General features: G+C 41.6%; 2 protein-coding genes across 3 annotated transcripts; one reads left to right on the top strand and one right to left on the bottom strand.

The window, feature by feature from the left end:
* Window positions 1–1,822: 1,822 nt before the first annotated feature.
* On the top strand, window positions 1,823–18,521 carry LOC135641152 (zinc finger CCCH domain-containing protein 45-like). Its single transcript, XM_065156250.1, has 7 exons — window positions 1,823–2,283; window positions 3,966–4,460; window positions 11,985–12,147; window positions 12,292–12,402; window positions 14,319–14,387; window positions 16,617–16,703; window positions 17,291–18,521. The coding sequence occupies exons 1-7, from the start codon at window positions 1,907–1,909 to the stop codon at window positions 18,149–18,151; spliced, it is 2,163 nt and encodes a 720-aa protein (XP_065012322.1). The 5' UTR covers window positions 1,823–1,906; the 3' UTR covers window positions 18,152–18,521.
* LOC135641153 (cationic amino acid transporter 1-like) lies at window positions 13,339–23,484 on the bottom strand. 2 transcript variants are annotated; one of them, XM_065156252.1, is made up of 3 exons: window positions 23,061–23,484; window positions 21,679–22,979; window positions 13,339–14,244 (listed from the first exon to the last, which is right to left on the bottom strand). In XM_065156252.1, exons 1-3 carry the CDS (start codon window positions 23,476–23,478, stop codon window positions 14,116–14,118), a joined length of 1,848 nt encoding a protein of 615 aa, XP_065012324.1. In that variant the 5' UTR covers window positions 23,479–23,484; the 3' UTR covers window positions 13,339–14,115. The 2 variants fall into 2 exon arrangements, with proteins under 2 accessions (XP_065012324.1, XP_065012323.1); XM_065156251.1 differs by lacking the exon at window positions 13,339–14,244 and having other exon boundaries at window positions 21,615–22,979.
* Window positions 23,485–25,179: the final 1,695 nt, after the last annotated feature.

The raw sequence follows: 25,179 nt of genomic DNA, 5'->3' as shown, positions 1-25,179 counted from the left end.
CTCTTACATTCACCAATATATGCCTCAAGAGCTGCCTTAGACAAATATGATTCATGATGATCAGTCTACGATCAGCACCATATTGATGCATCAATGGTATACGATGTATCAATACACTATGTCATGGGATCAATTTCATGATTGGGTCTAACAAATGTATCATATTGATATGCAGATATATTGGATCGATGACCCCGATCCACCACCCGTGGAGGCCCGTCGTTCATTTTGGTAGTAGAATCAACAATCAGGTATATCTACATATGTGATTATTTAATTATTTAAATTTTAGAGTTTATATTGTAACAAAATAGTCTAACAATTCAACTAATTTTTCTGTAGATATTTCAATCTATAACGGGCTGAAATACGAATCTCGAACAAGACTACCTCAGAGTTCGAAAAAGATATATAATACTATTGTTACCTAATTTACATTGATTTTGCTAAACTTCTACTATCACTATATTTATTTGTAACTTGAAAACCATATCCTAATTTTTTTTAAAATTTTTAGATATTTTCGGAGGGTTAAATCTGTGAAATTAGATGTACCGCTCGGTACATCGTACCGTACCATACCATACCGAGCCTAAGTCGAAACATCGGTACGGTGCGATAAGACGAAACTTGCTTCTAACATAAACTTTTATAGGAACAAAAGACACACTATGTGATTTTTGACTTTTGAGAAGAATTCTCTCATCAAATTGTGACTCATACATAATATTATATCTCTGAAGAAAAATATGTTCCCCCTTAGATATGACAATGCTTGAAAAACGGATCATGTTTGATTAATTTCACTTGATGTTCAAAAATCGATCGGATCAAATAAAACAAGATATGATTTTGTAATATAATCATTTGAATATTTTCTATTATTTATTTCAGAAGATATTTATGTTAATTTCAAATGAGGATTAAGTGGAGAAAAGTATTTTTTTCTTTATATTTCTCCTTTCTTTTCAGCCTTCTTTATATTTTCTTTTCATCTAATTATCTTTCTTACATCTTCTTTTATCTTTTATATATTTATCATATTTTATAAAATTGAAGTCTTATTTACATTTTTTAGTAATTTTAAATATTATATTTTAAAAAAATATTTTATAAATATTACATATAATTTTAATTATTATATTTTTAATTTTTTTTAATTATATATATGGTCTAACCAAGTTTGATCGAGTCAATATTATATTTGTGAAGACCATATTATTCTAGGCATGCACATGACATTCATATAGACAAAATATAGATTAATTATATATTATCTTATTTAATTAATTATTTTTAGTATTTTTATCTTTATAATTTTAAAATATTATAGGATTTACCACTAAGTACATGTTGACTTTACTCTTTTGATTATCATTAAGTATAATATTTTTATTAATAAATTCGATGACGAGAAATAAAACTAAATATTTTACTTTCATAAATATATGAATCATAATTAAAAATATATGGACCAAAATAGTAAAGATAATTAATTATATAATTAATTATCCTCCTAAAACACCCAACTAGCCGAGTGCAATATGCAAATAAAGCCAATTAGTATTACTATTATACCATACCATATAACACTGCGTAAAACGCCTTCGCTCCGGAACGCCGTTTGATATCTGTGAGGAATTAATCTCTACCGTCAAAATAAATACGAAAGAACCTTTCACTGTTTCTCACCATCACTCCGTTGCACCCGCGCTTACCTGCCTTTTGTTAACATGTCGATCTGGGGCCCACTCCCGTCCCACCTCTCCTTCCCGTAGCAACGAAGGTGGATGAAATAACACGGACAGCTGATCTCTTTCTCCGTCGTCTCCTCGAACATGAGATTTAAACCTCTAACCCTAATTCTATCCCCAAGATCGCCACAAAAGACTCGGCCGGAGCCTTCATGGAAGACCCCGAAGGAGCCCTTAACTTCGACTTCGAGGGCGGCCTCGACTCCGCCGCTCCCGCCGCTGCCGCTGCCCCCCTCGCGCCGGCAGATCCCACCGCCGCAGCGGCGACCGCGGGAGCGGTCCCTCACTCTGGCGCAGCCGATCCGATCGCCGTAGCAGCTGGGAATGTCCCTGGGCGGCGGAGCTTCAGGCAGACGGTGTGCCGTCACTGGCTCCGTGGCCTATGTATGAAGGGCGATGCCTGCGGCTTCCTCCACCAGTACGACAAGGAGCGGATGCCCGTCTGCCGCTTCTTCCGGCTCTACGGGGAGTGCCGCGAGCAGGACTGCGTTTATAAGCACACCAACGAGGACATCAAGGAGTGCAATATGTACGTATTAAAACGAAATTTTTTTTGCTTAGCTTGATGATTGGTAGCATCATCTTCCTGATCACTTCATGACGCCATGGATCTCCTGTTTTAATTTTTTTTTTTGAAGATGTATATGTTTTCAATTTGGTCGCCTATGATTTGGCGTTTTGAACTTTTTGCTTTTTGATTGATGTCGACTAATTTCCTTCTTTTCTTCATCTACATCAAGTATGACAGTGGTTTCTTGGAGGCATCTAACGATGACCTTCATTTTCTTTATCTTCCTATGTAAGCACTGTTCTTGTTGTGTGTTTCTCCCAGCAGATGGAATTAGGAGCATCAGTATAAAGCTGGTCCTTTGGCTTAGCAAAGAGATCACAGATGAGACAATTTAAGGGACGAAGTGTTCGGATTAAAACCAACAGAATACACTTTACAGCAAAACCCGCAAATCATGATGCAGTAAGGTGATTACAGTAAATAGGGCAAGAAGGACAAAAGAGGAGAAATATGTAAGCTTATTCATATCTATAAAGAGGATTTGTGGGTAGTGTAGAGAGAAGAATAGAGACGGATTTTTAGAAGAAAATAAGAAAAAAGGAGAACAATGGTAGGGTCTCCTTTCTACAAAGGGGAAATAACTTTTACTTATCCAAACATTCAGAAGTTGCAGCCACGTCAACCTTATTCCTACTCTATTAAGGATTTCATTGCAACCAAATTTATATGGAAAGTTTTGGCTATATCAAACTAAATCTGCTTCAGGTTATATAAAAATTCATTTAGTGTTTGATTCTGCTTGCATGGTGTTGAGCTTGAACATTCCTGTTAGTACTATATCATCCTTTTTATTGTTTCCATTTCTCTCGCTGCAACGCTGGCACCATTTATGAAGTTTCATTCAACTTTTGGACTTTATTTCTATTTTTTTAACCCCTAGCAGCACAATACTGGGATTGCATGAATGAGTGAAAAAAACATAGAAATGTATAATTGTACAGTGTAGTCAATACAGGCATTTTAATATTGTTTTAATGGAAACTAACACTGTTTGGACTACTGATGATAATGTCTTGAGCTTCTGGTACAAGAATCAAATAGGGTGGGAAGGAAAGAAAGAAGATGGAGGTGAAAAAAGGCATAAGAGAATTGTTTATGTGCTTGAGAAGAGGGTTTGAAATTCTCATATGGTCTTCAGTTCTTAGCTTCAGTTCTAGAAGTTTTAGGAGTTGAAATATCATAAGTAGCAGTAACAATGTTCTATTTTTTACCAAAAGGATTAGAAATAACAACTTGAATAGAATAGTTTCCCTCCCTGTTATAGGATAAAAGGTTATAAAAATCAATAGGGCTCCTTCTATGGAAAGGTGTCCTGAGAAGATCTGACAATAGTTGCCCATTTATCATTTTCATGCCACTTCTTTTCTGTAAGAGACATGTTTTTTTCATCTGAAAAATATGGAAGAAACAGAAATGATGCCAATGAATCCTTAATCTTGCAAACAGTTGGGTGTTCCATTATTTGTATATTAATCATCGGCTGCATATATCACCTCACTGCAGGACATCTTGAGAATCTAGTTAAGTTTGTGGTCAAAATATGGTAGTTTTATCTTATTTTTCATGACCAATATTCAATTTATGTGAAGTTTGTTAGGCATTATGGAACTTAAGTTAAGTTTGTGACACTACCTTTGCAGGTATAAACTTGGTTTCTGCCCCAATGGACCTGATTGTCGGTATCGACATGCAAAGCTTCCTGGGCCTCCTCCCCCTGTAGAAGAGGTTCTCCAGAAGATACAGCATCTGGGTTCTTTTGGTTATGGGTCTTCAAACAGATTTTATCACCACAGAAACACTAATTATAACCAACAACTGGATAAGAATCAGTTGTCATCAGCTCCTGGGTTACATAATCAGAATACAGCAGTTAAACCAGCTTCTTCATTTGAACCATCAGATGTAAAACCATCACAGTCCCTAGTAGTGCAGCAGTCTCATCAGCAGCAGCAGCAACAACAACAACAATATCAGCAACAACAGCAACAGCAACAGCAACAGCAACAACAACAACAACAGCAACAGCAACAGCAACCACCACCCCCACCAACAGAGAACCAGGTCCCTGGAATTATGAATGTCTCATCAAATCAATCAACCAGAACTGCATCTCCACTCCCTCAGGGACAATCTAGGTGTGTTTGGAATGTCTAAAATTCTATGATTTCTGAGAACTTATAGTGATGAAGGTCTGCAATACCGTTAAGTACGGTTCAGTTTGTGCACCGTATAGGGACCAGGGCAAGTCGCATGATACACCTGGTTCTAGGCATGTTCCTTGGTATAGGGCTGTACAATCTGGTAAAGGGGCTGAATCACCCAGTACACCAGGTACAGGACCTGTACCAGGCAGTTCCCTTTTCTTGTTCTTTTTTAGCCTTTTTTTTCAGGTTTTTCCAGAATTCAGTACCTACCTGTCATGAACGGTCATCGTGCACCCGTAACATTTTCGCTCCACGAACCATTCATCGCTTTTGCATGCTTGTACAAATGCTTGGTAGCATGTTTTGCCTTGGTTTTGTGTACTTTTTGTTTGAAAAATGTAAGCAACAACAGTTCGCAGTGCTGTAGTGCGATCGCTCATTGCATCGGACAAAACTGCCCCAAAATGGCTCTATTTTCGAGTGCCACGACTTGTTTTCTACAGACCATAGCCGCACGTGAAATGTCAGCCATCTCAGCACCCTGGAATCCCCCTGGTGGCACCAGGGAGGATGGGGCTTCGGGGTAGGGTTGAGCGTTGATCGGTATACACAAGTTCACACATTAACTTGATGGGAACTTGCCATCGTGCCTGACACTCTGTGAACAGTTGTTTGTGGATTTGCGATTATTCGTTTTGCCTTCTAAAGTTTTTGTTTTCTCCTTTTTTTCTTTTCTCTCTTGCACTCAAAGTGCTTGCTGAATTGCTTGTAAGGCTTCCCTCTTCACGAGACGTCGGGACTTGTCCGTTGCTCATTTTTGAACTAATCAACATTCTTTTTTTACAGGTTCCTAAGCGAGGTTGCAAATTGGTTGACCCTTTGCGAATGCATATCGTAAGGGCGCGTTATGATTTAGGCAATCCTAGCTAAGTTCGAGAAGTTGATGCAAGGGAGCATCACAACTTAGGTAACTCCAGCAAAGTCTATGACTTTGCCGTAAGGGTGTTTCACGACTTTGGTAATTTCAGCTAAGTCTGTAACATTGTGGTATCAGAGCGGCAAGCAATATGAGCAAACAGCGAAGAAACTTCGCAATCTCGCCGTGGCGATGCATCGTGGCGAATCGAGCAAGACGGGGCAAGCCAGACCATTGCCTCAAGCATTCGTAGGTGGGCTGCAAGTGCAAACTCGCTCTCATGTTGTTGGAGCCGCTCAGGAGGAGCGCAGCAGCGAACATGACGACCGAGAAGTTGGCTACTCTTCGCAAGCGGAGGAGGCGCAATCTGGAGCACCAACCGAAAAAAAGAGCCACAAGGAGAGACTTAGTGGCGGAAACCCGCTTGGATGTTCTTGAAGCGAGTTTGAAGGAACTCTACCAAGGCCAATGAAGGCTTCTTGCGGGTAGAGAGCTCGTAAGAAGAAGCTGAATCTCGAATCGACAAGGTTGAGTCCCTAAGACACCAAGGACTCTGTGCAACATTTGCACGAAGTCGTGGCGAAACTCACTTCTAGAGTGATATTACACATAATGACACTAAATGCGGGAGGGAGCAACACTTGCGTTACGTCGCTACAAAACTTGAGGGCACTTGAGCCTCATTGCTATAGGGGTGCCAGGGATGCAAAGGAGTTCGAGAATTTCTTGTTTGACATGAAGTAGTACTTTTGGGCTACAAGGCTCGATTATGAAGATATCGAAGTTTCGATAGTAACCATGTATCTGAATGAGGATGCAAAACTGTAGTGGCGAACCTGTTGGGAGGAGATCCAACAAGGTTGGTGTCGAGTGGACATATGAGAGGACTTGAAGCGGGAATTGAGAACTCAATTCCTACCCAAGAACATAGAGTTCATTGTAAGGTGGAAGCTAAGATAACTCCGCTAAAGTACTTCCATTCGGGACTACGTGAAGCAATTTTTCGTATTGATGCTGGACATACAGGACATGTTCGAAAAAGATAAGCTGTTCAGCTTCCTCGATAGCCTGAAGCCATGGGTACAACAAGAATTGCATTAAAGGAATGTCATCGATGTGATCGGAGCAATTGCGGCCACGAAAAGGCTCACTGACTTTGTTTCCTCGGAGGACTCAGGGAAAAAGAAATAATCTTCAGGAAATCGCCCACCGAAATATTCTGGAGGGAAGGAGTCCGGTGGCGAACAAAAGAAGAAGAGTTCCCATAAAGGGCCAAGCTCAAAAGGCAAGGCCCTAAAATCTGGCGGATGCTTGTGCAGAGAATCACACATGGTGAGAGAGTGCCTACAGAAACAAGTACTTAATGCCTTAACAGCTTCAATCCACCCTCCCAAATTGGACAAGGGCAAGGCCGTCGCTCTTAGTTCGAGTATCTAGCAACGACGATGAGGAGTCGCAAAGGCCCTAGATGAGAGCAATGCATTTGTTGAATGTGTTTCGGGGTCAAGTGGGGGAGAACTTGAAGACGAAGCCACAAAAAGCAGGGAGCAACGAATTGATGTATGTGGACATCAAGCTCAATGATCGAACAACTCGTGCAATGGTCGACACGGGCGCCACCCACAATTTCATTGTTGATAGAGAAGTAAGGCGACTTGGGCTAAACTTGGAGAAGAACCCAAGTCGGATAAAGGCAGTGAACTCGGAGGCTAAGCGAATCTCCAGACTAGCGAAGGCGGTACCCATCAAGATCGGGACGTGGAGCGAAAGCACAAATATGATGGCGGTGCCACTGGACGACTTCCAAGTGATTCTCGGAATGGAGTTTATGCATGCGGTGAAGTTGGTGCTAATGCCGTTCCTAAACTCCCTATGTCTAATGGGAGGCGACCACCCCTGCGTGGTTCTTGTTTCTCAAGGAGGAGCCAAATACCCATAACAAATATCAACATGACAATTGAAGAAGGGGGTGCGAAAAGGAGATCTAACCTTTGTGGCCGTTGTAAAGTTGGAGCCACTTGACGGGGAGGACATTCATGAACCTGCTATGGTGACAAACATTTTGAAGGAGTTCACATATGTCATGTCGCCTGAGTTGCCGAAAACTCTGCCACCACGTAGAGGCGTGAATCATCGTATCGAGCTAGAGCCGGGAGTGAAGCCTCCAACGAGACCACCATACCACATGGCTCCTCTAGAGTTGGCAGAGCTTAGGAAGCAATTAGATGAACTGCTAAGCGGTGGTCTCATTTGCAGTTCAAAAGCACCATTCAGAGCTCCAGTTCTCTTCCAAAATAAACAAGATGGGAGCCTCCGATTATGTGTTGACTATTGGGCCCTAAACAAGATGACGGTGAAGAACAAGTATCCCATCCCGATCATCGCGGACTTGTTCGACCTATTGGGTAAAGCAAAGTATTTCTTAGAACTCGACTTTCGATCGGGGTACTGGCAGGTGCGCATTGCCGAAGGCAACGAAGCGAAGACTACCTATGTAACCAGGTATAGAGCATTCGAGTTCTTGATGATGCCTTTTGGCTTAACCAACGCTCCAACCACATTTTGTACTATCATGAACAAAGTATTCAAGGAGTATTTAGATAAGTTTGTGGTTGTCTACTTGGACAACATCGTCATTTATAGCCAAACGCTCGAGGAGTATGTCGAGCACCTTCGAGCAATTTTTAGGGTCCTCAGGGAGAACACTTTGTTCGTGAAAAGGGAGAAGTGCTACTTTGCTCAAATGGAGATTTTGTTCTTGGGGCATCGAATCGGTAATGGTTCTATTCGGATGGATAAATCAAAGGTGCAAGCTGTGACGGAATGACGAATACCAAAGGAAGTACTGGAGTTGAGATCCTTCCTTGGTTTCGTCAACTACTATCGGCGCTTTATAGTTGGGTACTCGAAGCGCGCAGCTCCACTGACGGAGTTGTTGAAGGAGCAGCCATGGCGATGGTTTGACAAATGTGAAGCGACATTCTAAGATATAAAGGCTACTGTGTTGGAAGAATCGATACTCAAATTGTCGGACTATGGGACGCCCTTTGAAGTCCATATATATGCTTCAAACTTCACTATTGGGGGAGTACTCATGCAGGAGGGTCACCCGGTGGCCTATGAGAACCGTAAGTTCAACGAGACCGAGCGACGGTATTTGGTGCACGAGAAGGAGATGACGACGGTGGTCCATTGTCTACGAGTCTAGCGGCACTACCTTCTCAGATCACGATTTGTGCTAAAGACGAATAACATCGCTTTGAGTTACTTCCAAACTCAAAAGAAACTCTTGCAAGCACGATGGTAGGACTTCCTGACTGAGTTCGATAAGCTCGGAAGAGCAAATGTTGTGGTCGATGCATTGAGCCAAAAAGTGGAGTTGGTGAATGCCATGCAGCTAGAAGGCAGAGGCCAAGCAAGTCAGTTGCGCTCCAACTTTCCTTCTAGAATCAGGGATAGACTGCACAGTGATCCCCAAGCAGTAACCCTGATGCAACTAATCAAAGAAGGCAAGACATGACGATTTTGGGTCCAGGAGGGACTCGTCTACAACAAAGGGAATAAGGTTTATGTTTCTCGAGTGGACAATTTGAGGCGTGAACTCTTGAGAGAGTGTCATGATTCCCTTTGGGCTGGACATTTGGGCATTCACTGAACATTGGCTCTCGTGGAGAGGGCCTTCTATTGGCCGAAGATGGGGATTGATGTGGAGGAATATGTTTCATTGTGCCTTACTTGCCAACAAGATAAGGTAGAGCAGCGGAAGCCGATGGTACTTTTGGAGCCATTGCTCGTACCAGAAAGGTCATGAGAGAGCATTTCCTTAGACTTTATATTAAGCTTGTCGAACGATCGTAGGGGGACTCAGATTGATACTCATGATGGTCGATCGATTTTCAAAGTATGCAACATTCACTGTTGCACCCCTACACTGTTCAGCAAAGGAGACAGCCAAGTTGATGATGAAGAATGTGATGAAGTATTGGGGAGTCCCGCACAATATTATTAGTGATCGAGATGCTCGGTTCTTGGGGTGATTCTGGACCGAGCTATTCATATTGTTAGGGTCCAAGTTATACTTCTCTATAAACCTCCACCTTCAGACATATGACCAAACTGAAAGAATAAATTCGCTCCTTGAGCAATATCTTCGGCACTACGTGAGCAATCACCCAATGAGATTAGGTGAAGCTATTGGACATTGGCCAATTCTCCTACAACTTGTAACTGAGCTTTGTGTCTAACAAGAGCCCCTTTGAGATCATTACGGGACAACAGCCGTCGACTCCTCACACCTTAGTGATTGGTTATATCGGGAGTAATCCGTCAGCATATCACTTTGCGAGGGAATGACACCGAAATGCATATATTGCATAAGCTTACTTAGAGAAGGCGACTAAAAAGATGAAGAAGTTGGTAGACTTGGGAAGGCGACCACAAGAGTTTAAAGTTGGCGACTTGGTGTTGTTGAAGCTCCAACTAGCATCACTTTAATTCTTCAGGCAAAAAGTGCACAAGGGATTGGTGCACTAGTACGAAGGACCCTTCCTAATTATCAGTAGGGTAGGCAATGTCTTCTACATGTTGCAACTGTCGGCGTGGCTCAAAATTCATAATGTCTTCCACGTAAGCAACTTGAAAGCCTATCACTCAGATCCGCAAGATGCTTCCCGAAGTGTTCAAACTCAGCTACCGCCACCAGAGCCTCCTACTAGAAGTGAGTTGAAACTATTTTAGCGGATTGCAAGACAAAACTACCCAACGGAGTAGAGTAAACCAAATACCTAGTGAAGTGGCGAAAACTTCTCCGAACACAAGCCAGTTGGGAGCCTGAAGACGCCCTACGACACAAAGTAACAGTCATCAAAGCCTACCAACAAGCGTCGACGAGGGTGTCGATAGTTTAAGTGGGGGAGAATGTCACGAACGGTCGTCGTGCACCTGCAACATCTTTGCTTAACGAACCGTTCGTCACTTTTGCATGCTTGTACAAATGCTTGATAGCATGTTTTGCCTTTGTTTTGTGTGTTTTTGCTTGAAAAATGTAAGCAACGACAGTTCGCAGAGCTGCAGTGCGACCGCTCACCACGCTGGGCAAAACTGTTCTAAAATGGCTCCGTTTTCGCATGTCACGACCTGTTTTCTGCAGACCGCAGCCGCACACGAAACGTTAGCCATCTCAACACCCTGGAACCCCTCAGGTGGCACCGGGGGAGATGGGGCTTTGGGGCAGGGTTGGGCGTTGATCGGTGTACACAAGTTCGTACGTTAACTTGACGGGAACTTGCCATCGCGCCCGACACCTGGTGAGCAGTTGTTTGTGGACTTGCGACTGTTCGTTTTGCCTTCTAAGGTCTTTGCTTTCTCCTTCCTCTCTTGCATTTAAAGTGCTTGCTGAATTGCTTGTAAAGCTTTCCTCTTCGCGAGACGTCGGGATTTGTTCGTTGCTCGATTTTGAACTAATCAACTTTGTCTTTTTATAGGTCCTACGGGACCTGAGCGAGGTTGCAAATTGGCTGACCCTTTGCGGATGCATATCGTGAGGGTGCGTCATGACTTAGGCAATCTCAGCTAAGTCCGAGAAGTTGGCGCAAGGGCGCATCACGACTTAGGCAACTCCAACTAAGTCCGTGACTTTCCGCAATGGTGCCTCACGGCTTAAGCAATTTTAGCTAAACCCGTGACATACCGGTGTCTTGATACTCGGTATCACCGAATTGGCATTGTACCATTCTGAGCCTTGGCCGGTATTATACTGGTACATGAAATCACAAACCTTGATAGTGACACTATCTTTAAAGATTCAAATCAAGTTGTATTTAGGTTAACATTGACTCCATTCTGGATTGTTCATTTTGTCAATGATATTTAGTATTTCGTACCTTGATTTGTAAATTTATTTTAGGGGGTTTCTTTCTCTCTTAGTTGGCAGTGAACACTGACTATAGAACAGGATAGATAGGTAAGGTCAGAGGTAGTTCAGTGATTAAATGTATTGTTTTGCAGCACATTTGGATCACCTTTGTGAAGTGTAGGAGTAGCTGGTTAATCAAATTTATTTAAATGATCATGATAATTTATTGATAAAAATGCCATCGAACAGTGTGTAAATAGAATGATTGAGTCGGGTGAGTATTGCATTATCTATAAGGTTAAATAGAGTGTCATTTTGATTTGGATTATAAGATGTGGATTGTTGAGGTGTATGATCCAGATGACATTTTCCGTAGTGTATGCTCTGCAATGTGTAGTAGTTGAGAATGAAATTGGTGTGTATGTACTTTGTTGTTGTATAATATTCTAGTATTGATATTATAATGTGCAGATATTCTATATGTTTTTCTGGTATAGAGAACATGGTAGATTTTCTGTGATCCATTTCTAGTTTAAAGCTTCTTTCTCTGAGCTTGAGACTATCTGAGAAGGATGTGCTTCTCTGCTTCATTGGATTTTTACACCTTGAAGTGGTTAATATATGTAATCCATATGCATCATACATATTTTTTCACATCTTATATTCTTCATATTTTTAATATCTTTTGGATGGATTTGACTAGACACAGTATTGCAATTCTGATTAAGTTTTTATTCAAAAAAAGGTATTTTATTGTGAAAAGTTGCAATCGGGAAAATCTGGAAATATCTGTCCAGCAGGGTGTGTGGGCAACTCAAAGGAGTAATGAGCCTAAACTTAATGAAGCATTTGAATCTACAGAGAATGTTATTTTAATATTCTCGATCAACAAAACTCGCCATTTCCAGGTATCATATATTTTTCTTGAAGAAATTACTTGTGGACAACATTATGTAGATCTGCAACAGAAGTAAAATCAAATTTAGCAGTTTCTTATTGCATCATCAACTAATTGTGGCTGAAACATAGAATATTGTTTTTGATTTTATTAGGGATGTGCTAAGATGACCTCTAGAATCGGTGGCTTAGTTGGTGGAGGGAATTGGAAATATTCTCATGGAACTGCACATTATGGTCGAAATTTTTCAGTCAAATGGTTAAAGGTATGATTAGTTTGACCTTATGTAAGTTCTGCAACTTTAGATTGGTGTCCTATTCTTTCCCTCAATCAAAATGTCTTATATTTTTGTTAAATGGCTGTTCCTATTTTCCTTTTTCAAATTTCTACCTTTCTGCATAATGCAGAGTCAAGTATGTGGTAGCGTTTTAGAATTTGCTTCCCTTGAATCTTTTTATTACATTTGTTAGAAGCCTTTGTACTCAACTTTCTAAGGGAACTTGTCTCCATTAGTTGTTGAAGCTTCTCACAATGGAGAATCATTCTTGCCTATGTTATTCATGAAAAATGTTTTCCATTCTGATTGCTATTAGTTTTACATTGAACACAAGCTATTTGTTACGAGTGTTTGTGGAAAATGAAGTTATAGAATATACAATATGATGGCCTATTTCAGACTAGCAGATTGACATGTAAGAGCATTGGCTGGCTCTCAGTAAAATGATGCAGACTGGTTTTTCTGTCAATCTGATTGGATATGGTGTGTTATGGTGCCTTGCTCTTGGTTAGGCATGTCTTTCTTCTGGTCAGATGAAGGATACTGTTTATGGTTTTAGATGCGCTGATATCAGTTTGTGGTGTCCATGTGAACACCAATGACAGATAAAATGAGAAAAAACATTTATTTTCTGCATTTGTTGGTCTGAAAATTGGTCATTCCTCAAGAGGCAAACAAAATTATTATAAAAGTTTCTTAATTGAAATGAGGATAATATCTAGATTTTGGACAATTTGGAAGCTATCATCCACCAAATTGTGTAAACTGAGGGAGAAAAGAAAGGGTTCAACCCAGATAGAGATCAGACAGCTGAAGCTAGATTGGTAGCTGCCATTAATGGGAAGAATAGGAACTTGGAGACCAAAATTTAAGGATACTCGATTCTGTAACAATATTTGTTTGGAATGAACAAGAATGCAAACAAGATGTACATACGATGCATGCATTTAAATTGGATTCATCATTCAAGGTGGATGGAGGTTTGAATATTGCATGAAGAAGGCAATCGCGAGCCTTGGCACCACAGTGTGGTTGCTCTTTGCAATCTGCTAATGGCTTGAATCGTGAAAACAAGGCTGCATATTGACACTTTCTGGATCCTATATTGGTGAGAACGTCATGCTTTTGGGTTGCCTTTTGAGACATTATGACATTCAGTTAAATCACTTAAACTTGTCTATGCTATTTGTTGGATAAATAATTCAAAAATAAATGTGGAAAAAAAAAACAAAGATGAGATACAGGATTAGTGAGAAAAACAGACCAAATAACCCTCTTCTCATTTTAAAATACATTTGGATATTTGAAAAGATACAGAAGGGTTAATATATGTAGCAATACCTTTCCAGCCGAACAGGCGATTTCCAGAACTCAAATCTCTGATTACCCAGGTCATAAAAGGAGCAAGCTTAACAGACCTGAATTGGCTAGGTGGTGGGAATATTAGAAAACCTCTTGTACCAAGCATGGTGAGAAGTCTTAAGACCAAAAAATCTTTTCATTGGCTTGCAACATTGTAATCATAATGGTTTCTTCTTTTATTTGGTTTGCTTGAGAAGTGAAATAATATAAAAAACCAAGGTATCTTATCAAAGAAATGTTTGAACTTAGTGTTGCATATTCATGTTAGTAAAATATCTGAGACAAGGTCTTGTCCATTTGATGGAAACCAATTTGAATGCATTATTCACACAATGATTCTCATTGAAACATGATCAGGTAGCTGTGGAACTTAGTGTTGCTTAATATTTTCCTGGAATTGGTCATCTGTATTTTGTGTAACATGCAAAAAATGCTGCTATTACCTTTATTATATGGCTGTGATGCAGTCTTTTCCTTTTCCAAATAGATGAGTTAAGACACGAACCTCTTATGTTTACTCATGACTTTATTTCATGTTTCAGCTTTGTGAGTTGTCCTTCAATAAAACTCATCATCTCAGGAATCCATATAATGACAACCTCCCAGTGAAGGTATGACACAAAATCCCATCTGGTAATAAGTTAAAAAGGACAATTTTGTCCAATGATTTGCTTTCTTAAATATGGAAAAATTGAAAATAGTCTTGGGAGGATGAAATGCAGTACAATGTAGGATGTTCTATAGAAACTTAAGCATCGGTGAAAGTCCATGCTAATTGAAATTATTGAAGTATCAAAGATAAAAAATAAAACAACTCCTTCCTTATTTTTTCCATTTCTACAATATTGATAAATTTGTTCTTTTATCTTGTTTGAATTGTAGTTTGAAAGACTTTGTGAAGCATTTCTGAACTAGTTATATCAACTATTCATATTCTTTCTCAACTGATTGCTTAACCATTACAATGTTACCATTATGCCCTTGTATGTCCTTGAAAGGTTCCCTTTATTCATCTTGCTCTCCTGCACATGCCATGACACACCACCATCAGGATTTCTCATTTTCAAATATCATTAGAATCTATCTTCTTTAAAATATGTGACATACTGATAGAGATAAATGCTCATTGAATAATTATAAAGAATTGGAAACTAGGCTGCCAAGAGGTGGCCATCTCATGGAAGTATGGCATCAGTTTCCCAATCAAAATCGGAGTGTGATGTCATTTTCTGTGTTAGTGGGAATTGGAAGGTTAGCCTTTTCGCTTAGTTGCAATTTGTGGACTATAAATTTTTTGATGTTTTTGTTTGATCATGGGGAGACAATGATGCAGTGGATGAAAGAAATAATTGGAAAGGAAGTTGGAGGATATTGAGGACAAAGATTATGAAAGAACAAAGTAAAGAAATCTAGAATGTACTTGAAAAAAAATCTGATTTGTAAAGGTGAGTTAGACCATGATTTGTGGCATTGGTTGATTCCAATGTGATATGCATGATTTGTATCATTATTATCTATGGTTGGTTCAATTTTGCTTGATTTTGACTGGCTTATAATCAGAAATCTTGGTGAAAAATTTATCAAACTCAAATGAAGTTGTTTGATGTTAACCAATTCTGGTCGATTTGACATTGTCAGAAGAAGAAATAGAAGAGGGGAGGAGCACCAGAAAAGGAAGGAGAAACAATAGGAATATTGAGATAGGAAAGATAATAAGGAAGCCTATGACAATGAGAGTGAAACAAGAGACAAGACTTTGTTCCTATTGCATTTACTATCTGCTTAAACTATCAGATTTGTTATCTTCCATCATTTTTGTAATGTTCATTGTCCACTGCCATATAAGACGTTAGATGGGATGATAGGATGTAGCCCATGTTTTGATTTTATATGATGCCGCCATGAGATTTAAAATCAGCTCCAAATACCATGAGTGCTCTTTTCAAGTAATTTCTTTATGTTTATCTTTGCATTATCCTGCAATTTAGCTATGTTATCTCCAAAGTTATAGATGGATAAGTTTTGAATTCTATGTGATATATAAAATATTATCTATTGTAGTGATATCCTTTTCTTCCAGGTAAATATTGTGATGTAGATCATCCCATCTTGGGTGGTCCAGGGTCAAAATAAGGTTTACTGCTCGATAACCCTTGCAAATTGGTTTGTCTGCTTCAATTTGCCCATTACCAGGCCTGAACCAGGTGGGAAGCCTGATCAGGATTTTCATTGAATTGTTTTTTTTTTCGAATCACTTAACCTTAACCCCTTCCGTGATGTTCTGCCCTTCTGTACTCTCGCCATGCTTGCACAATCACTGGCTCACCTCTGCCTGCATTTGCTAACCCTTACTATCCAGTTTAGGATTTTATTGAATTGTTTTCTTTAATCACTTAGCCTTAACCCCTCCCCCTGACACACCCCTGTGTGCTTGCCTGCATACTGCCGGCCCTATGCTTGAATCGCCTGCCGCTATCAACCCATCACCTGAGCCTGGTATTCATGTCCTCTTTGGCTTCCTCTTGTCTTATCCTTACCCTCTTCTTCCTCTTCTCCTATTTTTCTCCTCTTCCTCACAGTAGATGAGGTGAATCAATTATAGAGAAACACCTAAGACAATTTATTAGAATTAAAAAATAATTACTTTTGATTTAGTAGTAATATTGTCTTCAACAGAGCTAAATGTCCAGGAAAAGGATCAGTACTCTATCCCAAATAGTTGTGATATTCAATTTATTGTTGATTTTTGTATTTTGGAGATTTTTTAGTTTTTATCCCTTGGAATAAGATGTTTGCCATTAAGACGTCAATTTCCCTTTTGGATTCTTATTTAATTGCAGATAAGTCGAGATTGCCAAGAGTTGGAGCCTTTTATTGGTGAGCAGTTGGCCTCACTGCTTTATCTCGAGCCGGATGGTGAACTAATGGTGTGCTATTTCCTTTTCAATTAATGTCACTATTGGAATGTTTTCCAATTTCAATTGCATTATTCTCATTTCTCAAGTAATTCAAATTCTGAGAGTTGAGCTAGGATGTGTTTGGTTGTGTAAATAAAAAAATCATAATTAAAGTAAACTCTGATGAGTAGTTATTGTGAAGATAGACACGTCTGGCAAAATACACTAATGTTAGACAGTCAAAATCATGAAATTGTTTGATTTTGTTGGATCCTTAATCAACTCAATGGTTTCTGTCAACAATTTTAGGCTTGAATAGCCTTCAAGTTTCCATATTCTTTTTTTCTGGTAGATTCAGTTCAGATGAATAAATTTTAGCATGTTATATAATCTTTGCCTATTGTTTCATGTAGTATTATAGTTCTCTGCATGGTCAATATGCTAAAATATTTAATCATTTCACTTGGTACTTTCTGCTATTTGGCTAACTTAGTAGATCATTTGCATCTCAGTCACCTATCGATGTGAATTATGCTTGGATGACAGTAGTTGTTTCTATCTTTTCATGTTTCCTCAGAATTCATATCTTAGTGTTGATGTTGTATTGTATGGTTCAGGCAATGCTGGTAGCTGCAGAGTCCAAACGTGAGGAGGAAAAGGCCAAGGGAGTTGGTGCAGACGAGGCTGCAGATAATCCGGATATTGTCCTGTTTGAGGACAATGAGGAAGAGGAGGAAGAGGAAAGTGAGGAGGAGGATGAGAGCAGTGGCCAAGCCAACCAAGGGAGAGGAAGGGGAAGAGGGATGATGTGGCAACCACACATGCCACTGGTACGTGGAGTGAGGCCCGTGGTTGGTGTTCGAGGCTTCCCTCCAGTTATGATGGGGGCTGATGGATTTGGTTATGCTGATGGTTTCGCTGCACCAGATCTTTTTGGTCCTCGGATCTTTCCGCCATTTGGTGGGCCAAGATTTTCTGGTGATTTTTCAGCAGGCCACATGTCGGGCTTAGTCTTTCCTGGTAGGCCCCCACAGCCAGGGGCTGTCTACCCAATGGGCAACCTTGGGATGATGATGGGACCTGGTCGGGCTCCATATATGGGTGGCATGCCAATGGCTGGGATTGGCCGATCCAATCGTCCTGTAGGAGTACCACCCTTCCTACATCCTCCACCTCCACTGAATAATCGGGCTGCCAAGAGGGATCATAGAAGACCAGTTAGTGATAGAAATGACAGATATGAGGCTGGATCTGATCAGGGCAACAGGGGCCAGGAGATGGTGGGAAATGTTGGTGGAGTGGATGACGACACAGGGTATTGGCAAGGTGAAAAGGCTCCCGAGGATAGATACGGTGCAGGAAGAAGCTTACAAAATGATGAGAGCGAGAGCGAGGATGAGATGGCACCAAGACGATCGAGGCATGGCAATGGGAAGAGGAAGCATCGTGTGTCCGAGGGGGAAGCTGCCTTGGACTAGTGAATCAGACATCAACTCGATGTGAAGGAACATGGACGTCACAGCTTCTTGCTCAGGACATTTTTTGGAGATGTACCCAGATTGTTTCCTCTTTTTTTGCCCTCTCAACAATGTTTGTAATATTTGTACTACAAAAATGGAGTATGTTGCTCAGAAAAGGTTGGAACTAAATCTTTATGTTAGAGCAGTGAAAAGTTATGTATTTGAACGATAGAAATTAGTCAGAGGATGGCGGGAATGCAGGGTAACCGCTGCCATCTAAACTTGTTTCTGTAGAGTTCTGTATAGGATGCTGAAATGTTAACCTGTACAATCATTCGAGTTGTTGAGGGCCTGCAGATTGGAATCAGCCGCAGCAAATTTCAACACAGATTTATGCCTCCTGATGAAGTTTCTCCTCGAATTCAATTTCTGGGTTGTTTTCGGTAATGCTGAAGTTGTTTTTCCTTTGTTGTCGATAGATTTGTTGGTCAATATCTGCAAATAATTTCATAATTGCTACCCCATGAGCAGTGGCCGCAGATACAATCTTGAAGTCCTCATTCTGATTTCTTGAACAGGTGTTGCTTATAAGCTATAGATTCGATGGGATTCTGCATCAACCGAATCGATCATTGGTTCGTTGATTAGCTGCAGGAAAAAAATAACACAAAATTATCCTTTAAACAAAACATTTGATACTTGGAAATCGAAGTCATGTATGGGAGGGACTCTATCGTTGCTGCCTGATATTGATACTTAGAAATGGAAGAATTGCATGGTAGCAGAAAGTTCGGTCTTAAGCACACACAGCAGTCTGTCACAAAAGCATAAACAACGACTAAATCAATAAGATATCACAAACAAACCATTTCTTTGTATTATTAAACACTGGTGTCGATCTACAGGCTGATGTATAGCTTCTTCTCTTAGCTTCTTGTGGATGGAGCAAGGACAAGCTGAACATGATTGTTGAGCATCTATATCATTATCCTCCCACTTAGATCACACAGTTATAACAAAGCTAAACAGTGTCACCAGAAAAGAAAAATGGTCTCCATCCATCACTCCTCTTTTGTTTATATGTAACACACATATATATAAGGAGAATGAGACATGGTAGCACTGTTACAGGAAGCAGCTACACGCTGACATCGGCCGCCCTCGTCTTTTTAGCCATGAGATTACAGCACCAAGTCTCTTGTTGCTCCAGCTCCAGCACTCAGCCACAGCAAAACCATTTACTCTGAATCCAGATTTGTGAAGCAGTTATGAGATGGATTAAGAGTTGGAGATTTAGATTGCCACATTTCGGTTAATCTTAAACGGGAGACATGAGAAAGAAGCATACACTCTTTCTTGGATATTGATAGGTGGGATCTGGATTCAGACCACCTACATCATTTCTTCTTGGTGAAGCTGGGGCACCGGAGTTAACGATAGGTGTCTTCCTTTCGTCCCGAGCTTTGTTGAATATGACAGTAAAACCTTCAGCCGAAGCAGGATTATTTACATCCCACTCTCCGAACTTGGGCAGTGGACGACCTTTCTCCTGCTGCATTTAAACATTAATCGTAGAATCTGTGAATGTCATGGCAGAACAAAGCTGCAGAGCACTATAAAATAAAAAACAGCAAATTGCGAAAGAAGATAAACAGCATCGACAAAGACATGCAACATCATTTCCGTATCCACAATCACAGACAAACTATAAGGATCGATCTAAATGCAGTGTGCACTGCAGTTTTTCAAGTGATTCATGACGTCGTGTACCCATTGGCATCTAGGGAAAGAACTAACAGAGGATGAAATAGAAGATCTAGACAACGAACATTGACTGCCTGCATCGAGGAAAAAGAGAAACAAGATTTTTCTTGAAAACAATGCAGCTGGGTGTATTCTCGTTTCACATTTTTGTGTTGATCAACTGTTTGATTAATACACAACCATACCTCCAAAACAAGCATAGAAAAGCTTTGTTGCTCAAATGTATGAACAAAAATGTTCATACAAATGTCAAAAAGAAGCTACTTGGCAGCAAGCACGAATACCATTTCCATAAATCTAGTTCATTAATTTAACTATACTAAAAACTAGTTGATTGTTTTATGGACAAAAAAAAAGCTTCCAATTTTGAGAAGAAAATATCATATCCATGCCAATTGTGCATGTGTTCCGATTGGACAAGCAATACAAGAAACAATGACCCAAGCTGCAACTACTCCAGAAAGAAATTACAGGGGCAAAACCCTAATGGATACCGACATGACTCTAATTGATACCACCAGCTTCAACATACAATCTAAAACATCAAACCTTCGAGGGAACAATATGCCACACACAACTAGCAATCCAATTCGTCTTCTGCAGCATCTACGGACACAATGAAGGCTATCGTATATCCTTACCCAATAACCTCTTCAAATCCAATATTCGAACGAACTACACCGACATCCTATTCATGTCCAAGAATTAACTCCGACGAGGAAGAAGGCAACTTCACTAATTCCAAGGTTTAATCGACCAGTAAGCATCAAAAGAAGGTAATGCGCGGGAAAGAGATGCACTTACCGACGCCATGACCGGCGGAAGCAGAAGCTATGAGATCCAAATGTCGGAGAAGATAGATAGATAGAGAGAGAGAGAGAGAGAGAGAGAGAGATCGGTAAGAAAAACGGACGGAGAGGGTAAATTGGTCGGAAGAGAAGACAGAGAATGTATTGGGAAGAGGAAGAGAAGCAGAAAACATAAAAGGCGATTTGTTCCCTAAAATACCCCCACTCGTCTTTCAAACTACGAATTTATCCCTCGCGAGTCTACACCCACTCTGCGTTTTAATACTACCTCGACGTACCAGTCCTATCCGGCGGGCCCCACAAGCTCACATCAAGACAACTGGGTCCGGTGGTGAAGTGGGTGGATATGTCGATGCTCAGAGATATAACAATACGATAATTTGATGTTGCGTCGAAGGGCTACGGATGTAATTCCACTGCACGCACCGACGAATGCGGCCGGTCGTCCGCTCGCAGTGGGGCGTGGCGTTGGCTCTTTTGACGGGTCAACGACGGGCCCGGTTCTCATTTGACGAGGGACCCACGACTTTCGCTCGTCCATAGCAGCAGGGACGGTGAGGTGGCTCGACGGTCACGTGGACCGTCTTCCCCGATGATGTCCTCTCCAAGACAGGGAACACCGCTTCGTCCGTAGCCATTATCATTTATTACGCTTCTTTTGTCTTCGACATTTGTTCTAATATTCTTATCTTTTGATGCTATGCAACCTTAAGCCGACATTTAGAAGAATAAGTTATCGTCAATGAACTAATAGATTCAGACAAACAGTATATTCCAATCCTGCATACGAATCATAAGAAACAAGTTTAATTGTGCATAGAGAAAGCATGAGTACGTGAAATAACTACGCAACTAAGATAAGAAGAATCAAGGAAACACGAAGCCTTAACACAATCCGATCCGTCCATTTCCAGGATCATCATCACTGACCACTTACCACCTGCACTCCTATACTCCAGCGCCGTCAGCGGCTGAAGCCTTGGCCGTATCGTAGGACGCATGGAGCCCGAAGAAGAAGTAGTAGATGAGCAGCAGTACGGTCCATACGCCGAACCTCACGAACGAAGGCCCGTCGATTGAACCGAGCAGGAATATGTTGATGGCAATGGACGCCGACGGCAGCCACGGCACCAGCGGCACTCCCCACGTCTGCGGCGCCCTCGCCTGCGGCACCGCCCACCACAAGAACCCTGTCGCCCCGAACCATACCACCACCGTCACCACGTAACCGACCCACCCTTCCCCGCCTGCCGCCCAGTACGCAGCGGTCGCGATGGAAGATGCCAGGATCAGCACGATGGCGCCTAGGAGCTTGTTTCGGTTGGTGTCGGTCGTCTCGCCATTGACGTAATAACGTCGGACGAGGAGGGCCACCGCAACCAGCATGAAGATGAAGAGTGTCGAGATGGAGAGGAGGTTGGAGAGTATGTTGAGGTTGGTGAAGAAGGCGATGATCGCAGTGGCCACGAGCATAACCACGGTGGCGTTGATGGGGGTGCCGGTGGTGGGGTGGACCTCGGCGAACCATGGAGGAACCATGTGGGTGCGGGCGATGTGGGTGAGGTAGCGGGCCTGCCCGACGGCCGACACGAGGAGCACCGTCGTCATGCCTTTGAGGGCGCCGAAGGCCACGATGTACTTTGCCCACTCCATGCCGATGGCCTCAAAGGCCACCGAGAAGGGCGCATCGGGGTCGATCTGCGCATAAGGCTGCATGAGGCAGAGAGTGAGCGCCAGTAGGCAGTAGCAGACGGTCGTGACGGTCATCGCACCGACGAGGCCCAGCGGGATGTCCTTCGCCGGGTTTCTGGTCTCCTCGGCCATCGTAGACACTGCATCGAAGCCGACATAGGCGAAGAACAGCACAGCGGAGGCAGAAAAGAGTCCGCGAACACCGAAGGGAGCGAATTCGGAGAGATTTTTGGTATTGGCGTGGGTGAGGCCGGCGATGATGATGAATATGATGATGGCGAGGTGGATGATGGAGGCTACGTAATTGAAGCGAGAGGTCGCCTTGGTGGAGAGGACAGCGGCGACGCAGACTAAGGTGATGACGACGACAGCGATGGGATCGAGGTGGCTGTAGTCGGGATCAAGGGAGGTAGCGTGGATGCGGAAATCGTTCGGGTGGTGGTTAAGGAGGGTGGCGAAGTACGACGTCCATGAGCGGGAGACGGCGGCACCACCGATCACGTACTCGAGGAGGATGTTGCCGGCAGCGATGAAGGCCATGAAATCGCCGAGCTCGACACGAAGATAGGCAAAGGAACCACCTGTTAAGAAAAAGGAATCAAAGTAAGCTAATCGTTACTGGAAGCAAAGCAAGGCGGCGGTGGTAAGAGTATAGGCCGAACCTGCAACTGGAATCTCCACAGCGAACTCGGTGTAGCAGAAAACAGAGAGCATGGCAGAGACGCCGGAGACGACGTAGGAAAGGATGACAGCAGGGCCAGCATCGTCACGCGCCTCCTGGCCAGTGAGGACGAAGATGCCGGCGCCGATGACGGCGCCGATGCCGAACCAGATGAGGTCCCACCATGTGAGGTTCTTCTTCATTTCGTGCCCACTCCGTGCCCTGATCTCGGTGAGCTCCGACTTGTCGAGGGACCGCGACATGACGCGATCCTTGAGTCGCATTCCCGTCTCCTTAAGCGCCTTGCCGTAGTTAGCCCAGCTCTGGAACGACTCCTCGGGAAGGAAGTCCTGCTTGGTGCAAGAACAAGTTCTTCTCTGCGGCTTCCCTCCGCCACTGCCTTCGCTGATGGTCCCCATGCCCACTTCGCTTCTTGGATCTCCTCTTCAGGCTGTCTAATGGCCCTGAAACAGTGACGACAGTAAGCATGCAGTGTTTGTTGTTCTTTATCCATCTTCTTTCTTATCTTTTGTCGATCTCAATCTTAAATATTTTCTCATCAGGAAACTTCAATGATTATAGTAAGTAATAAAGGAGATAATTATATTCTATTTTTCAGATAATAAAACTCTTGAAGAATATTTCTTAGTATAAAATGGAGATCAGTTCATTCTATCTATAGATGAAGATACAATTGTGTAAAGGAAAAAGTATTGAACGACTGTACGCAACGAGTAATCTCTCTCTGTATCAAAATCGACAGTGGAATAGTGCCTTGAATCTGTATCTATGCCTGCAGAAATGGTTATTATCTTGTATGCTAATATCCCATTAAGAACGCAACAACTCATGTCATATCATAGTATACCCACTGGCAATATGAGAACTGCTCTTGCTTGCCTACTGTTTGTTTTTTTGTCAGTTCCAAACTCGCTTGAGAAAAACCTCACATATCAGAATCGAAAAACAGTGAAACAGCAACCTTTTTACTACATTTTTCTGCAGATGTTCGACGATATTCCAGGAAAAATCACACTAGTAATCAACAGAAAATAAAAGACAAACTTTTGTTTCTTTCTCAAAGGAAAATAAAAGTTGAGACGAGAAAAGAGAGCAATCTACCGATGCAAAGGCGTAGGAGAGGGGAGTAAAGCACAGGGTGGAGGAGGAAGGAGAGCCCAAGCACTCGATGGCTCTCTCTCGTAGACGACGAACTATATGAACACCAAACGACGACCAACCCCCCCCCACCACGCCAGACCAAGCCGAGCGACACGTGTTGACAACACCCCTGCGGCGCGGGAATGGAGGAGATATTGAACAGTGATCGGAATCCAGTTCAGATACACGGGAGGAAGGAGCCTCATTGTGGATTCCCAGCTATCTATGGAGAGATTAATTGACAGCCGGCCATTGGCTGTCATCCGTTGTGATGTTTACCGTTTAAAAGAGTATCAGGGCCTAATAGATACTGCTGATCTCATTGAAATCTTCCATTTCTATCAGATGCCAAAGATCTAGGGTGAGTTTTCCAAAAAAATTTCTAACTTTGATTTATTTTCACGTAGCACCCTGATTTTAAAAATTGCCTAAATATAGCGCTCATATTTTTTTTAAACGATAATATTAATCTTAAAAAAATATTTAGATTCACATACGATTATATCGGATAAAAAATTAATTTGACTTGAACCAACGCTTTTATCAAATACTATACATTCTTATTTCACATTTATCAGTCGATATAATTTGTGTTGTATGATCTTTCATCTCTAGTCGCTCTCTATTTCATCATTATTGTGACAATGTACTCTACAACCCTAAGTATCATTGATTTTGTACATCATTGTGTTTAGAATCGAGTTATGCCATGATAACATCGACTCATTTTAGATTCTATTTCGTTACTATCTCAAGGAGGATTCTAAGGTTTGAGAATTTTTTACTTTTAGGGTTCCAAAACTGTAGAATATAATGTGCTTCCTTAAGGTATGTCTCATTTCTATAAAATATATTTACTAAAAAATTTAAAATTTTGGTTTATTATGTAGCTGTGTTTCAAGGGTTGCATTAATGTTTACTACTTTGAATAGTGTTATGAAAACTTATTATTTTACTAC

The sequence above is a fragment of the Musa acuminata genome, chromosome BXJ3-6 (assembly GCF_036884655.1).
Source record: "Musa acuminata AAA Group cultivar baxijiao chromosome BXJ3-6, Cavendish_Baxijiao_AAA, whole genome shotgun sequence".
Lineage (NCBI taxonomy): Eukaryota > Viridiplantae > Streptophyta > Magnoliopsida > Zingiberales > Musaceae > Musa > Musa acuminata.
Note: the sequence above shows the minus strand (reverse complement) of the source record. Positions and strands in the feature narration are given on the sequence as shown.